General features: G+C 33.4%; 1 protein-coding gene across 1 annotated transcript; it reads right to left on the bottom strand.

Moving 5' to 3' along the window:
- Positions 1 to 699: 699 nt before the first annotated feature.
- LOC109190389 (probable flavin-containing monooxygenase 1) lies at positions 700 to 3,712 on the bottom strand. The gene is made up of 4 exons (XM_019340856.1): positions 3,211 to 3,712; positions 2,739 to 2,979; positions 1,779 to 1,957; positions 700 to 1,603 (listed from the first exon to the last, which is right to left on the bottom strand). Exons 1-4 carry the CDS (start codon positions 3,649 to 3,651, stop codon positions 908 to 910), a joined length of 1,557 nt encoding a protein of 518 aa, XP_019196401.1. The 5' UTR covers positions 3,652 to 3,712; the 3' UTR covers positions 700 to 907.
- Between the last annotated feature and the right edge of the window lie 14,158 nt (positions 3,713 to 17,870).

Below are 17,870 nucleotides of genomic sequence, written 5' to 3'. Positions count from 1 at the left end.
AAATTGTATTTTCGTAAATCACGTACCGGGCATGTAATGTCTCTATTTTTGTAACAAAAATTTTTCAAGGTGATAGACTTTAGACAATTTTTAAATACCATCATGATATTTGAAAATAATTATGCTACCAACATACAAACATACGAATAGATTAAATTAAAAAACCAAAAAAAAATAATAAAATAAAAAAGCTTTCCTATATTCCTTCCGATCGATTTCTTTTGATTACATCATTTCAAATATCTTCGTTCCGAAATCGTTCATTCTGAAAATTGCTCATTTCAAAGTGTTTCCTTTTGCCCACTTTCTGCCAACAACATACAATTTATTATTATTATTATTACTATTAATTTATTCTTTTTTTTTTTATTACCAACGACCTTCTTTGAAACTGCTTCCACTATCTTCTTCTACAAAAATTAAGCATCAACGGCCTTCTTCCAGACTACAAGAAGGCCGCTGCCTTCTTCCACCCTGAAAGATGACATGAATGGCCTTCTTCCAAGCTAGAAGAAGGTCGATGCATTCTTTCATATTTGGAAGAAGATAAAAATGGCAAATATGGATCGAGCCCAAATATTTTGACCATATTAAAAAACTCTTATAATATATTTCTGAACAAAAAATGTGATTATATTAGATTATTAGTTATAAAAGATGGACATACACAAGGTCGAAATTTGCAAATTATTCGGAACACATTATTCATTATTTCATTAAAAACATAGCTTATTACAAATTAAAGTACACAAAATTTTATTGTAACGAACGTACTCCATCCCCACCCCCTCGTACAGTTGTACTCTTTCATGGTAGTTCTTAAACTTAACCAAACAACGAAATCACTCTTTTTTCATAAAGATATTAATTTATAGCTGACCAGGATTATATATATTGGCATATAGTATCAGTTTTCCTCTGTATAATCTTGGCTGTTGTATGGGCTAAAGGCTTCAGACAACCATGTCTTCTTCCGCCATGATTCCCACCCCATTTCTTCACAGATTTCATCGCTGTGGTTAATGCTAAAGGTGGAAATGCAACTCCTCTTGTAAAACCTCGTACTTCTCTTCATGATTTCAACTTCCTCTTTCGTTTGTTCCAGCATCCTCTCCACCCTCGGAACCTTGAAGTGGCCGTCCACCAGGCGCGACAGCCACTTGCAGCGAATCTCCGCCGTGTGCAGGTTCGAGACGCTCTCGATGAACCCCACGAACGCCATGTTGGGAATCAGAGGATTAATCGTTCCCCTGTATAAAGGCATCATTCCCGAGGGGAATTCCAGCAGACTGCGAAAGGGATCTGGGAGTATAGTTTTCACCTTCTTCTTGCCGTCAAAACCGGTGGCGAGAATCACGACGTCGGCTTCCAGGCGTGTGCCGTCTTCAAATTCAACTCCGCCTTCCCAGAACCACCACCTTGAGGCGGCTCTTTTGAACTGGATCTTCCCGTTTTCAGCCTCCTGGAAGAAATTTTCCGGCAAGATTGCCATCTGACAAGATGCATAGTCTTCCACGAAGGGGTGGTCTGGTCTCAAACCGTACTTGTCAAGTGGCAGCTTCCATGACAGGTACGACTCAATAGTCTTAGAAACTCCCCATCTCTGATATGATAATATTAGTCATTTCATTAATCTAACATGTTGAGCATATAATATATAATTATATAAACATACAATCCACTATCAGCTTAGACTTTTAGTTGAGATGGAACACATGCTTCAATTTAGTATCAGAGTCATATCAGCTCAGAGGAGTACAGTTAAAGTGTGGGCTTACCAAAGGAGAGAGGAGATGGCAGAGAAGGGTCCTAGCAAGGCCTTGTTTGGGTCGTTCATACAGGAACTGGGAAGACCTGGTTGAAAAGAACAAGTAAAAGGGCAAACCCCAAACGGAGTAGTGTGGAACAGTCCAGTGCAGGGTCCTTATCACCATAGTGCATGCTTGCCCATCACCTCCTTTGTTCAACAAGATGCACATGCTCAAGTCAGATATCATGGAAAGTGTAAAAGCACCCAGAAATATAATACACGGAAGAAACATACAAAAACTGAACCACCATGAGAAAACTAAACTGCTACTTTTCCTGGTTTGATCGACTAGTAAAGTCATGCTTTTTAATTAACTATATAATAATGTGAACGGTCAAATCCCCAATCCTCACTCAAATTCCAGCCTAATTCTGCTTATCTTGAAAGGGGTCACTTATATATAGTCCTCAAGTCAATTTAAAAGTCTGAAATTCTTCATTGAATTCTGACACCTCTTTTTTTAAAAAAAAAATTGTATATGTTTTAGGTCTTTTAATAGGAAAATTAAAATTTTGAAATTTTCTCGATCTCTGTATCTTTAATTTCATGCAAGCCATAATGCTCATGTTATATATATATATATATATATATATATATATATATATATAAATAAATAAATGAATCATAATCAAGCAAGAACCAATCTTAATCTGCGAATCTAGAAGCTTTTTAAGGACTGCACTGCAACTATTAGGTACATGATTGCACCACTACGGTTCCGAGAACCTTGGGATGCAATTGTATCGGGGTACAGTGCATTCATATAGTAAGTACAGTGCAATCTTTCAGAAGTTCGTAAATTTGCATGTTAAGATCAATTCACACCTGATTATGGACCTATCACCTATGTATATATATTGAGGACGCAGGAAAAAAGGGTCAAATAAAGATTATTAAATATGAAGGAGAAAGAAATTACTATACATACCCTGGTTAGCTTCTGCACATTCAACAGCAAGATCAATGGCGGATTTCTTATACCCAAACACAACAACTTTCTTCCCTTTGAGAAGCTGGGTAGATTCCTCCTTGTCTAGCTTACAGTAATCAAGTGTATGCAACACTTTTCCTTTAAACACTTGAGGCCCCTTCTTGTGTGGGAAACTTGGTATGTTTGCCACATCACCATATTTTCCAGTGCACACCACCAAACACTCAAAACTATACCACTGTATAATGCCATCATATATATATATATAGAGAGAGAGAGAGGAGATCAGAGTACAGTTAAGCTAAATAAGAGAATTAAAATATTACCTCACAAATTTAAGTTGTTACATATTTATGGCTTAATATATTGTTATAAATGAATGCATAAGATTATGAGGATTGAGGACATGCATGCATGCATCCAATAATGGAGTCAAATGAACTAAAGACCTGGAGTTTCAATTCGTTACCTGTAGGGTTTCGGACTGGTTGGTTTGTACAGCAACTTCCCAAACCGGATGGCCGGGCAACAAGCTTCCATATTCTCCGTTATCACCACCGGAGCCGGTGGATTCCCGGTGGCCAATGAACCGGGTTTCCACAACTTTAGAATTGAACTTGACAAATTTCAAGATGTCAAAGTGAGTGGCATAGGAATGCAAGTAGTCGATAATTTCCTGGTACGTCGGGAAACTGGAGTTATCCCTTTGGGTCCAAGGAAAATCAGAGAACTCGTAGTCGCAGCGAGGGGTCTGCAGCTTAGTGGACCGGAAAGAGCAGTGCTTCCACACCCCTCCGATGCAGCCGGTGGCTTCGAAAACCACCGGTTCGTGGTCGGAGAGCTGCTTAGCTGCCGCTAAACCGCTTATCCCGGCTCCGATTATTCCAATCTTGCAGTGAACCGCCGCCATTATAATTTTTTCTGAAGAAAATGTGTGGGTTTGTGGTATGTGTATGCAAGGCTTTGCTTCAAATGGTGAATGAAGCGTTTTTGCTCGCCGTATTTATAGTGCATGTTTAGCATGTAATAATAATAATAATAATAATAATAATAATAATAAAAGCTGGGAAGGAAGACAAAGTATTGAAGGGAAACAGAAATGAGAACGAAAGGATCGTTTGATACGGGGCTAAGGGCACGTGATTGGACTTATCAAACAGAGAAGAGAGATCTTCTATTACATTTTTTTTTTTTAATATATGTTGGAAAGTCATATGTATTATATCAATTTTATAAATCCCAATTTTTTTTTTTTTAACTAAGGTTATATTATATTGGGTGGGTTATATAACATTCCTATGTTTGAGGGGATGTGATTCCCTTATCAACCTTAGGTATTGCGAAATTCCCTTGTCATTTTACATTCTTTGCTCTTGAATTTTTAACTTCTACACACGACATTCTCTTGAGTTGTTAAGTTTTTACTTGATTTATTCAACTCATTCTTTATCCCATAAAAAGGTGAAAGATTTGCTATAAAATTTTCATAGATTTTGAACCTTATTATTTTATTTTATTTTGGGAAAATGACACTTTTTCCCCCTGAGTTATATACTTATAGCACTTTTCCCCCCTCAATTATTTAGGTAATCACATTTGCCCCTTCAATTATTCTAAAAGTGGTGGTTTTTCCCCCTAATATATTAAATTGACATTTATATCCTTAAAATAAACATTTTATTTATTTTACTTCTCCAACAAATTATTGCGTATACGTAGAGATGACCACGATTCGGTTCGAACTGAATCGGACACTATAGCAATCGAATTAAAAGTTTCCGGTTATGATTCAGATCTAGAACCCAATATTTGGATTTCAATTTATTAAAATTATGAATCAAAGAAATTGGATCCTGAACCGTGAACCAGCGGTTCCGGACCCGATTCGCGATTTTGAACCGTTTTTATTTTAAAATTTTATTTTTATTTTAAAAATAATCTAAATTCAACAATAAATGTATTTTATTTTTTCAGTTCGTAACATGAACCGTCCGTTCCGGGATTTTAATAAACTCTAAATATCGAGTTTCGATTCTAAATTGTAATTGGAATATTTCGGTTTGGTTGCTATAGTGTTTATTTGGTTTGAACCAAATTATGGTCATAATTTGTTGGAGAAGAAAAATAAATAAAATATTTATTTTAAGGGTAAATATGTCCATTTAACATTTTAGGGGGAAAAACAGCCACTTAAATAATTGAGGGGGAAAAAGTGCTATAAGTATATAACTCAGGAGAAAAAAGTGCCATTTTCCCTTTTATTTTTATGAAAAAGGACTAGATAAGGAAAAACATAAATTTGGGAAAGCTAGAAATAACATTATATTGTAGCACTTTTAATTTGCATATTTCCATGTTTGCGAGGTGATTTGTAATTTGAGGGTATTGTGGTAAAATAATCATTATAACATAAACAACAACTCATCAATCAAACATGTTTATATTACATATATCAGTTTTTACCAAACACAAGAATCTAACATTCCCAACCTAATCTAATATTCTCTAAATAACCTAACATTCCGTGAATCAAACGACCTCTAAGAGTAATAAGGTATTTTATGTTAGTATTTCTTTATAAGCATGGTTAAAATTTTAAAAAAATTCAACCACCAAAACATGGTAAATATAATTAATGTTTCTGGTCATAAATGACATTTTGAAAAATTTGTATGACGCTATTGTCGACTATATTGTTGAAATTAGTAACCCTAGTCACCAACAAATGTAATTGGAAAACTCGATTGACTAGCTAGTCCTCGGTCCTCCATTGTTAATGCCTTGTTATATTGTTTTTAGTTGTTATAGTGTCTCAAAAAAAAAAAAAGAAGAAGCTGTTATAGTGAAAATAATCCATTGATTGAATGAGTGTATTAGAGATTTTTATTGATTATTTGATATTGTAATTGTAATAAAAAGATGATACACTCATTTTTTGTTTTTAATTTACAGAAAACATATAAAAGGATACATACATCAAATAATAATATGAGTGATAGACTGATAGGATTATAAGATAACTCAACTGACATAATAACTCAAATATCCAATGAAATATGTCTAAAAAAATTGACACAGAGAGATTTACTTAACTGATTGTCCTCGGGGTAATATATATAAAAACTAATGTAAATAGTTGAATTGAATCACATGTTAATTATACATCGTGCGCTCCCATGACATTGGTCAGGAGACGAAAGGTCTCATTTAAAATTTATTTCTAGTAGCAGACAGAAGTTTGATTCTTGTCACGAACACTGGGTTTGGTTCATTGTGCACATAAATTAATTCGACTTATTTTTTGATAGGCTTGGAGACATATTCATGAAGTGTAGGATATAGTCTCACAAAATTGAAATATAGATCAGATAGTGCAGTTGAATGGATGGGGGTGTTGGGATGATTATTGACAAGTTGTAAGACTTAAAAAAAAAAAAAAAAAAAAAAAAAAAAAAAAAAAAAAAAAAAAAAAAAAAAAAAGGAGCCTGAAATTTAATTTGTGGTACGTAGAGCAGACAAATGCACGGTTTTGATTGTAGTTGGCTTGTATTACAAGGCAAAATATGGGCAGTATATAGTAGAAGCTGACTACTATACACGACCGGTCGGGTCAACCATTTTCATGTAATTTCATAATCACATGCCTTCAACGCTATGATCAACACACAATTAACATCTATCTATCAATTTTCTCGATCTTGAATTATTTTATTATAAAATGGTAAGTTCTACGCAATTTAGTTAATTAATTAGTGTCTAATCTATTGTCAGCACTACCGGTGATTTCGAAAGTTTATGGATTTGTGAATTAAAAAAAGTGTGCAGTAATTGTCAAGAATAAATTATATAGATATAAAATTATATTGTTACAATCCTTTGTTTTGATTAAAAAAAAAAATAGTATGCTGTGATTAATTATACACACATATATATACACTAATACACACACAATATTATTTAATATTTATTTATTTATTTATTTTTATCTAAAACAATGGAAATACCCAACCAACCAACAAGTCAACTCTTTATATCAACAGCAAATATGTTCCTTGGTAATTTCAGCCGAAATGGTAAAAATGACCGTCCAAGAGAGAAATGAGAATCAATGACAACCGTCCATCTATCTAGATCTAACATATCGAATCAGATGTAATTTTAAAAAAATATGTGATAATATTTTTGTAAATAACTCATTCAAACTTTGGTGCAAGTAACATGTGTTAAAAGTGCAAGTAACTGATGCAAGTGTGTAAGTAAAATTACTTAAAAGTGCAACCATTTTCACTTAATAGTGCAAGTAATTTACATTTTTACATTGGTGCACCTAATGATAATGTTATGTGCATTTAATATCGTTGATGGGTGTATATTATATTGTTGCACATGTAGTGTAATGCATTTTACTTGCACTTAGGTGCACTCTGTGAAATTGTTACTTGCACTTTTTACACAATTTATTTTCACTTCAAAGCTCAAATTATTTATAAAAATACCACCGCATTTTTTAAAAGTGTGTTTGATCTGTTAAATCTGGACAGATGAACGACTATGATGGGTTCTCATTCCTCTCATGGACATGTGGTTCTCACTTGATCGGTCTCCCATATATATTCAACAATTATGTTGCTTCTTTTTTATATCAAACCTCGTGGTATATATTCAATAATTCACTGGTTATCATTATTTAAAAAAAAAAAAAAATCAGATCAATAAGAGAACGTTACCAGATAATTTATGAGGTAATTTCATTTCTATGATAATGAACATAATCTAATGAGTGTCATTTAGTTATAAAATAACAAAGTATATTTAGGGAACGAAAATTGTCAAATAGACCCTTTAACTTTACACAAAAGAGTAATTAAGTTACTAGACTTTAAAAATTTACAATTAAACACTCAAACTTGTTATTTTGGCGCATCTAAACTCAATAGTCGGTTATCCACATGAGATAACCGATCATTAGGGTTCTGCGAAAATTTCAGCGAACGATTGCCCGTCACCAATACTATTGAATTGAAGAAGAAGGTCGGTCACCTTCTCCCACTAGAGAAGTCGAAAAAAAGCGACCAGACAAGCGCTTTTCTAGTAGAAAAGGCGATCGAACATGCACATTCTCCAGTTGGAGAAAGCAACCAGTCATGCTTTCTCCACTAAAAATGGCGACTGGCGATATACTTTTTTCCTTGAATGTGGCAATTTTATTTTCTATGACGACGATTAGTGACGGTCAACGGTGATCAATGGTGGTCAATAGTGAAAGTTTTATCAGTAACATATTGGTTACCGGTAAACATGACTTATTTGACTCATTTTGACAAATTCAAGTGTTTAATTGTACTTTTTTAAAGTTAAGGTGCTTAATTACTAGTTCGTGTAAAGATCAATGAACTATTTGACCATTTTCCCAATTATTTATTATGTGTAGTGGTAAATATTTGTTACTCCGCCAACTAGCATGTACTGTGATGACATCATGGTTACCACTTCAAATTGGTATAGTTATAAATATGTGAGAAAGTATAGAACAGATATTACCTTGTAAAAAATAAAAACTATTTCAAAAAATATATATTTGTTACTTCATGCTAGCTAGCTGGGTGATGGTCGGCTCTGATGCAATATGTGAATTTCTTTCATGGTTTTGTCCTCGTTTTGGAATTCCACAATCCTTTCTACCATATATCATGCATATCACCTAATCTATCTCCATCATGCACACTTCATCCGCTTGACTACATCCACGTGTACAGATAGTGAAAATGCAATTTGAAACTAAAAGTGGCAATAATATTCGTAAGAAGCATGAACCTAAGACTAAGCTATATTTTACTTATTTGCTTCTGCATATATGCATCACCAAACCGCCCCTACCAATTAACGAGAAAGGAGCCTAGCTAATTTCCTGGTACTTTAACATAGTAAAGTTTTGTCTTTTCTTATAAATTATTGCATATAAGTAGCTGGATGGCTTGACCAGAAAATTTACAGAGTGGGGGTGGGTACATTTTCCATGGAGCCCTGGAAGGATGCAATTAAGTTCAGAAAAAGACGACAGAGGTGGCCGCCGCCGGGGGGTAGAGGTGGGTGATGGAAACAACCTACCTATACCTTTCATTTTGCCGTACGCCAGACCTTTTTCGGTTTAATTTCCGCAGCGCAGCCAATGCATGCACTGACTATTATATGATAAATGAAGCAACCTCGAAACTGTGGAGAAGCTTTAGGGGAAGCTAGTGAATAGTGATCATCATCTGCACTCTCTTTCTCTTCTTCTATATTATTATATATATTGATTATAGAATAATTGTAGTCAACGGCAATTAAATATAAAGGGGTGCAAATAGGGAATATACCCCGGTATATACACTTATACTTACTGAGTGCGTGATCGGATCCGACTCCATACATAATGTGAACATTTTTCTGACCTGATTTGACATCGGTAGGGTATTGACTGATCCGACCTGGATAATGTGCCCTTATTCGCTTGACGAGCTTCTGCTCTCGCTCTTTCGTGCTTGGTCCAGACCCGAATACTCGGTTGAGGCCCCGAGCTCATGAGATAAGCCCTTAAAGGTGTTCATTGATAGTAACGACACTTGAATCGAGCTCAATAGCTATGGGCTAATCATATATACCTCTACACGTGGGCGCTCCTCCTTAGCCTTCGAGACCGCCGAGTGCAAGGAAGACACGTGTTGCACATGCCGACCCTTCGATATGTGTCTCCCTTTGCATTCTATAACTATGCGTTAGAGGGATTTATTTCTCAATTCTCTGAATAGAGTACTTACATGCTCGGGAACCTTCGACCTTCGGTCTTAACTTCCCGAACTACTATATGCAGTTATGCACTATTCCGTAACTTGTATTCTAATACATATAGCTGTACATCAGTCGTCAAAACGGACTTAGCCCATTCTGCCCCGCCAAAAAGGCCAATATTTAATTTTTACCTAGCTAGGTAAGACATTAAAATAAAATAAAATTACAATAAATCTTAAAAGAGTTTATGGAGAAATGGTAGACATGTGTTTTTATGGTGTTTCATTTTGGAGGACGAAGGTTCGAACCCTGTTTGCTTCAACTTTGTGCCTTTTTTTTTTTAATTCTTTGCGTACAACATTATTATTATTATTATTATTATTATTATTATTATTATTATTATTATTATTATTGTTGTTGTTGTTGTTGTTGTTGTTGTTGTTGTTGTTGTTGTTGTTGTTGTTGTTGTTGTTGTTGTTGCTATAAATCTATAATTGTAATTTATTCCATAATATGTCTTTTGTCTTTCTCTTTGCGAACAGAAACATTTTACCACCTTATTATTATTATTATTATTATTATTATTATTATTATTATTATTATTATTTGAAAAATTACGGATTAGTTGTAAAGATTGCGCTTTTGGTAGGAACTCATTTATTTACAAAAATAGGGTCACAAAAATCTAAAAATCGACACTGATCGTGTGTGTGTAAAGGATCATGTGAGAATATGTGTTTTTGTAAGAAATAAGAATAAATATAATTTGTTCGATCATCTAAAAATATGAAAGAATGAAGATCTAAACTTTCAAAAAAAAAAAAAAAAAAAGCCAAATATCTTGTGACTAAACGGCATAATTGTGAATCTCCCAAATGGAATGTCACAAGTTCAAATTAAATCCCACTGAAGGAGTACATCCCTTTGTGATTCAATAGGTTGATAAAGTATGTATGGACAGATACTACATGTAACAGAGTAAATTGTACTTAAAAAAAATATACTATTCCCGAACTATCCATATGTATGTAGGCCAGGCCAATATGATGCATGAGTTAATTCCCAAAATGGCCTTTCAACTATGACATTTTCTCAAATTGGTCCCTTAACTTTTAATTTCCCCAATGTGGTCCTCTGACTTTTAAATTTTAAGTCAAAATGGTCCTTCGTTAACTTTGGCGCTAAATTGGTGTTAAATGAAGGGTAAACTTAACGTCAAAGCTAACGAAGGACCATTTTAGCTTAAAATTTAAAGTCGAAGGACCACATTAGGAAAATTAAAAGGTAAGGGATCAATTTGAGAAAAGGTCATAGTCGGATGAACATTTGGAAATTAACTCTATGATACATGCTTGGACTTAAACAAATTTGAGTTTCATTCAAAATGATGTGAGTGAGTTTATCTCAAATTGATGTTTGAAAATATTTTACATATTTATAAAAATGACACTATTTGTTTTTAATTTCATTTAAACTGATGTGAATTTTCCAAATCATGTCATTTTCACCATATAGTGATGTTTTCTTTCTCTCTCTCCCTCTTTAAAATGTGTTATTTTTCTCTACAATGATGCAACTTAAAAAATAAATACGAAGTAGTAAACTTATGTTGATTTTTCAAAATAATGATATTTTTTTTTACCAAAATAATATTATTTTCACCAAATCATTATGTTTTTCTCTAAAACCATTATATTTTTCTTTTAGACAATGCGTTTAAAGTTATGTATTTTTACAAAAATATCATCATTTTTTTTAAACAAAAAATTATTAAGTGTAAATCACATATGTTTATTGTTTTGAGATGGATCGGGTGATTTGTATTTATTCTCATTTCTCATAGAGAACCTCTTCTTGCATGATATTCTAAAGTGGGTATGAAGGAAAACTTCTTTATTTTTAGTTTTATTTTTCTTTTTCAATAACTTATTTATTTATTTTGATTTCAAAGCATTATTTTACCAAATGTAAAATTAATGAAACCTATTGGAAACTCTATGCTTTTAGATGTGCATGTAGCACATGCAAGGTGATTCTAATGTGATCTAGCTGACTCTATGTCTATTTCTTACGTGGAGTGGCCGTCAGCTGGCGGTCACTCTGAACCCACTGCACGATCGTTGTAATTCTTTTTAAAAAAATTGTCAAAATTTTTTTTCTCTCTCCTCTCTCTCTTACTTGGCTTCCTAAAACCAACAAAAAATCTTCACTATTGAGGATGCTCTAAAGGAATATCGAGGCATTTATGTACCCTACTGTTTGGCATTAAAGGCACAACAAATTAACACCCTGCAGGGCTGTATGTACCCTGGATTGTATATGGAAATAAATATTGTACGGTATAGGCAAACATCCACGAAATATTCACATTAATAGATTAAGGGTCCGTTTGGAAACTCAAAAAATGACTTCCAAAACATCTTTTTTTAGATTTCTCCGTGTTTGGATATTCAAAGAAAATAGAGTCAAAAGAAAAATATTCATTATGATCAATGAAAAAATGTATAATTTGACATAAAATGTCTTTCTAAATTTTAGTTGGAAGACATTTTTTGGAATTTTTATTCTCTTTGTCTCCTCCCTCCCTGTCTCTCTCTCTTTCTCTCACACACACACACATCTCTTCATGCTAGTTTTTGGATTACTATTACCATGCCACCACCACCACACGACAGCGACCATGACCACCACACCACACCACAACACATCAGCACACCACCACCATTTATTATTGTTGTTGTTGTTATAAAATAATATATTCATTTTCTGAAAAATGAACCAAATAGAAAAAATATAACTTCTTAACTTTCAACCAAACATACAATTATAGTTTTCCGACTTTCAACCAAACACTAAAAAATTAAAATATTTTTCAAAAAGTGACTCATTTTATAGAAAACATTTTCCAAGTTTCCAAACAATCCCTAAGTGCATTACATCAGGCATAGCTCACTGATTGACCAATCAATAATAAATCATTACTTTTAGCGAAAGTGTGGGGTTCAGATATGATCTCATTGTGAATCTAGAGCGCACAGTAACATATCCACAATTTACCATTACCCTCGATCGGGGTTCAAGGGACAAGGTCTTGTGACCTAAGGTTATATAGTTCGTCAAAGATAGGAATTGAAACCTGACTCCCAAAAAAAAAAAAAAGAGGGGGGCGGGAAATGGTCAAATAGACCCTTTAACTTTTGATGAAAAAAGCAATTAGGCCCTCAAACATTAAAAAGGTTCAATTACACACTTCAACTCTTTAAAATTATGCAATTAGACCTATTTGCATGTACTCAACAGGTTAGCAGGTAAACAAAAATATTTTAAAATATTATTTATTTATTTTTATTTTTTGCCGATCGGCGGCGAAAAAGTCGCTGCCGACCGGTCTAGAAAAAGGCCTCCGTCGCTTCCTTCCAATTTGGAAGGATGCGACGGCGGCCGCCGCCTCCATCCAGTTTGGAAGGAGACAACGGCCAACGGCGGCCTCCTTCCAGTCTGGAAGGAGGCAATGACTGACAGCACGGCCGCCTCCTTCCAGAATGGAAGGAGGTAACGTTTGCCTCCTCCTTCCAGTCTGTAAGGAGGCGACGGAGGCCTCTTTCCAGACCGGTCGGCGGCGACTTCTTCGCCGCATACCGGCAAAAAATAAAAATAAATAAATAAATATTTTTTTTTACCTGCTAATCTGTTGATTACTTGTAAATAGGTATAATTGTACAATTTTAAAGAGTTGAAGTGTGTCATTGAACCTTTTTAATGTTTGAGGGCTTAATTGCTTTTTCATTCAAAGTTAAAGGGTCTATTTGACTCTTTTCCTTAAAAAAAAAAAAAAAAAAAAAGGATTAAGGGCATTGTTTAATGGAAAATACTTGGTGTACTCCCATTTTAAACTTCCAACTTGTACTCCCTTTCACATGCTCTTGATGTAGACATTTTTCTGTGGACCCACATGATGAAAATAACCCATCCTGGATTGCCACCTCAGGGAGTATAAATGAGGGAGTAGAATTTTGGGAGTCTATGTAGCAGAACTCTTGTTTAATACATAGAATGGATTTGACCCCTGATACCTTATGTACATTTAAAACCATTAAAATGGTCAATTATCTTGTAGACAACCAAAACCCTCATGATCCAAAGGCTTATTATATTGATTCAATGTTGGTAAGCGGACATCAATTCGTTGGTGAAATTAAAATCGATTTCTTAATCTAATAAGTTTCTTTTTAATCTTATCTACAAAAAGTTGATAGTAGCATATATGATACATCTTTGTGTTTGCCAATTGGGCAAGACAATATTAGATGCGCAGAAATATATACATACAACTTTACACCTGTTGATATAACCTCAATATTAATTTTTTTTATTGTATAATGTAGCAAAACTATAAAAACATACATATAAATTAACTTCCACTAAAATAAACTATTATTATCCATAATGATTATCACTTCAAATAAACACGATTAAACACTCTAAATGATAAAGATATTTTATTGATGGATATATATAAATAAATAAATATATATATATATATATATATATATATATATATATATACACACACACACACACACACACACACACACACACACATATATATATATATATATATATATATATATATATATATATATATACACACACATACACACACACACACACACACACACACACACACACACACACACACATATATATATATATATATATATATATATATATATATATATATACACACATACACACACACACACACACACACACACACACACACACACACACACACACATATATATATATATATATATATATATATATATATATATATATATATATGTGTGTGTGTGTGTGTGTAGGGAAGGGATCAGTTGCATTTGTTGCTTCCCGTGCGGATGTGCGGTGTATTAATGTGCGTGAGGTTTATACTTAATGTTTTATATATATAGAGGGACGCACTCAGGTGCGAATAAGTGCCCAGGAAGGAAATGCGAACGAATCAGCGCACGACACGTGTCCAAATCTAATAACTTAAAAAAAATGCGGTGGCATTTTCGTAAATAATTGAACATCGAAGTGCAAGTAAAATCTCTTATAAGTGCACCTATTTTCACCTATAAGTGCATGTAATTTTGCCTTGTTAGCATTCACTATCCGCAACCATTCATGCACCTGGGTGTGCTTATAACTATATGTGCAATTATTTATAACTATAGGTGCAACTACTTATAACTATAGGTGCAACTACTTTCACCTATAAATGCATGTAATTTTGCCTTGTTAACATTCATTGATCTGAGTTCAGCGGGTAGTAATACTCCTAAAAACCACTCGCAAACATTCATACACCTAGATGCAACTACTTATACCTATGTGTGCAACTACTTAGAACTATAGGTGCAACTACTTAGAACTATAAGTGCAACTAAGTATTGATGCTCAGTGTAAATTTTTACTTGCACGTATAATACATTTTACATGCACTTGTAATACATTTTACTTGCACTTCGATGTTCAATTATTTACGAAAATACCACCGCATTTTTTAAAAAAATCAGTGTTTCTCATCCATTAGATCTGGACACGTGGACGAACGGAATCCATTCCTATTTCGCGCCTGGGCGAGCCGTTCGCACCCGAGTGTAACTCTCTCTCTCTCTATATATATATATATATATCGACCCTAACTTAAAGCTGGGGGATTCTAGACCATAGAACCTCATAAAAATCTTCATTATTGAAAAGGTCTATTTACATAACTCATGTCAAAACCACTACTTATTACAACACCCCAGGCCACTTATAATAAGGCATACTAATACTCTGATCTTGAGATACAAGTCATACAATACTTAAAGATGGTTCATAATGAGCATTGACCTCTAACTTAACCTACATACCTTGAATTGAAAAATCCATATAATTCATGTTGTTAAACCAAAAGACAAAGAAATATTACTGGGTCAAAATTTGAAGAAGAAGATCGAATTGAATTGAAGGAAGACAAAAGACCAGTGACTATAGTTTTATGCATGGCCGGGGAGATGTTTCAAAGTATTTTAGTGTATAGTTTTATTTAAAAGCTGACAAATGACTGCACTGCGGGCCTCCATTTCTCCACTGGACTGCATATGAAATAATGGTTGTTATTATACATATATAATTCAAATCCACTCTAGAAAAATATGAATATTTGGCACTAAAGTCAGATCGAGAAATTGAAATAATCAAAATTATATTCGGTCTTTGGATTGAAGTGTTGCACAATCTGGCCCGACTGCATACAGATTCAATTCAATTCAATTCACACATGCATATTTATTATATTTACATGAAGAAGTATTAATTACTCGTACAAATTAAAATAGATTTTCAATGGGAATGCTTGAAAAATATGTATTTATTTATTCATTCTTCCTAACAAAAAAGTACTCATAATAAAAACGTCAGTCTTTTCTCCCCTTCGTACACAATGAAGGTTTGTTAATTATGAAAATTTAATTTTAAAATATAATTTTCCTTTTCCTTTATAACTATCTAGCACAGAAAATTACAACTCTTGAGAGAGTGTCAATGCACGTCAGGGCGTGCTGTGACGTCGAATCCTCTATCATTTTATGTTTTACATTAGTTGATAACATCAACTTATTTTCTCCATTTTCAAATGCATAATCGTAATTACATATATAAAATTATAAACAAAAATTATATGTTACCATTTTTTTCATTCTTCATTAATTTTTACACTTGATATCCTAGATAGACGGATCACATTTGTTTACACTTCTCACCTGGGGTTTGTTTATCCCGGATAATTGGTCTTGGTAAAGCTAAATTAATTGAAAGGTTAAGAGTAATTCTTCCCTTTAATTATATTTTTAAATACTAATACAAATCCCAATTAAATTACAAAATATATTCAGATAAACTTGGTGGTGAACGTGGGAGGCAATCCTTATACCATGGACTAGGGTTCACAGTGCGTTGAGGACGCTGATGCATGTGTATTTGTTTTATGTTGTGAGTTTTTGTGTTTTGTGTTATGAAATTTTGTATCTTAAGAGTATTAATTCTATACTTGAAACAAATTAGTAGCTGTATCTTATGCTATGAAGTTTTGTGTTTGTGTTGTGAAATTATGTGTCTATGAACACAAATTTTGTACCTAAATCAGATTTAAAAAATAAGTAAATATATAACATGTATATGTATCTTGTGTTATGATTTTTTGTGTCTTGTGTTATGAAATTATGTACCTTATGAGAATGAATTTTGTACATGATCCTTTTGATTTAAGGTCTACAATACTACGTGGACCCTGGTCTAATGCATGATATAAATTGCCGTGGGGAGGGAGGTTGGCAAATTATGTCAATCGTTATGCTATGGACCCATGTCCAGCATGCATTGTGGACAACGGTAACGGTGCCGTTAGTGGCACGGTTATCTTTCACCATTTTTTTTTTAAATTTCAGATCGCTTTGTTATAGGAGCATATATTCATAATTTTATTACTATATGTTCATAATTGTAAGTTAATAATGTGAGAGCTCTGTGTTCATAATTCCATAACTGTACATTCATAATTACATAACTGTACATTCATAATTCCGTAACTGTACATTCATAATTCAATAACTGTAAATTCATAATTTTCGAAAGCTCTATGTTCACAATTTTAGAGATCTATGTTCATAATTTTATCACTATATGTTCATAATTGTAAGTTCATAATGTCAGAGCTTTGTGTTCATAATTCCATAACTGTACATTCATAATTTCATAACTGTACATTCATAATTCCATAACTGTACATTCATAATTCCATAAACGAATAATGCCATTAACGGCGAAGCACAATCAATTTTTTTAACTGAAATACTGCATTTTTCTTGAAAACGACGTCGTTTTGGACTCGTATCCACAATACATTATGGACACGAGTCCACATCATAATTTGCGCAGATTATGTAGGTTGGGCTTCTTTTAATAGCTATACTCAAATACGCCTAACCCAAAAATATTGTGACATTAAAATATTTTTAACCCATAAGTAATATTAAATGTGATTTGGAGTAACATTAAAAAATTATAATATATTATAACATCATATATCGTGTTTGTCGAAATTGTACTTTTATTCTTCTCTAAAAAGATAGAATCCCTAACTTTAAGAGTTCCATATGTCCTGGCCCAATTGAGCATGTGAGAGAATGTAAATTAAAGTAATTCAGTGACACCCGCGTGCTGCCAAATTTCAAATCTTAACTTCTTTCCTCAAATATTGTTTTATTGAACCAGTCAGTTAAACTTGTGTGGACAAATTATACTCTTATTGCACAAGATTATGGT

This window comes from Ipomoea nil, unplaced genomic scaffold (assembly GCF_001879475.1).
Source record: "Ipomoea nil cultivar Tokyo-kokei standard unplaced genomic scaffold, Asagao_1.1 scaffold1576, whole genome shotgun sequence".
NCBI classification, from domain to species: domain Eukaryota; kingdom Viridiplantae; phylum Streptophyta; class Magnoliopsida; order Solanales; family Convolvulaceae; genus Ipomoea; species Ipomoea nil.
The sequence above is the reverse complement of the archived record's forward strand: the minus strand, read 5'-3'. Positions and strand labels throughout refer to the sequence as shown.

Bases quoted from the DNA above. Each gene is read 5' to 3' on its own strand.
- LOC109190389 (XM_019340856.1), bottom strand. From the start codon at position 3,651: ATGGCGGCGGTTCACTGCAAGATTGGAATAATCGGAGCCGGGATAAGC. The intron at 1,958-2,738 runs GTATGTATAGTA...TGTTGAACAAAG, and splicing joins ATGTGCAGAAGCTAACCAGG to GAGGTGATGGGCAAGCATGC. The intron at 1,604-1,778 runs GTAAGCCCACAC...TTATCATATCAG, and splicing joins GCCATCTCCTCTCTCCTTTG to AGATGGGGAGTTTCTAAGAC.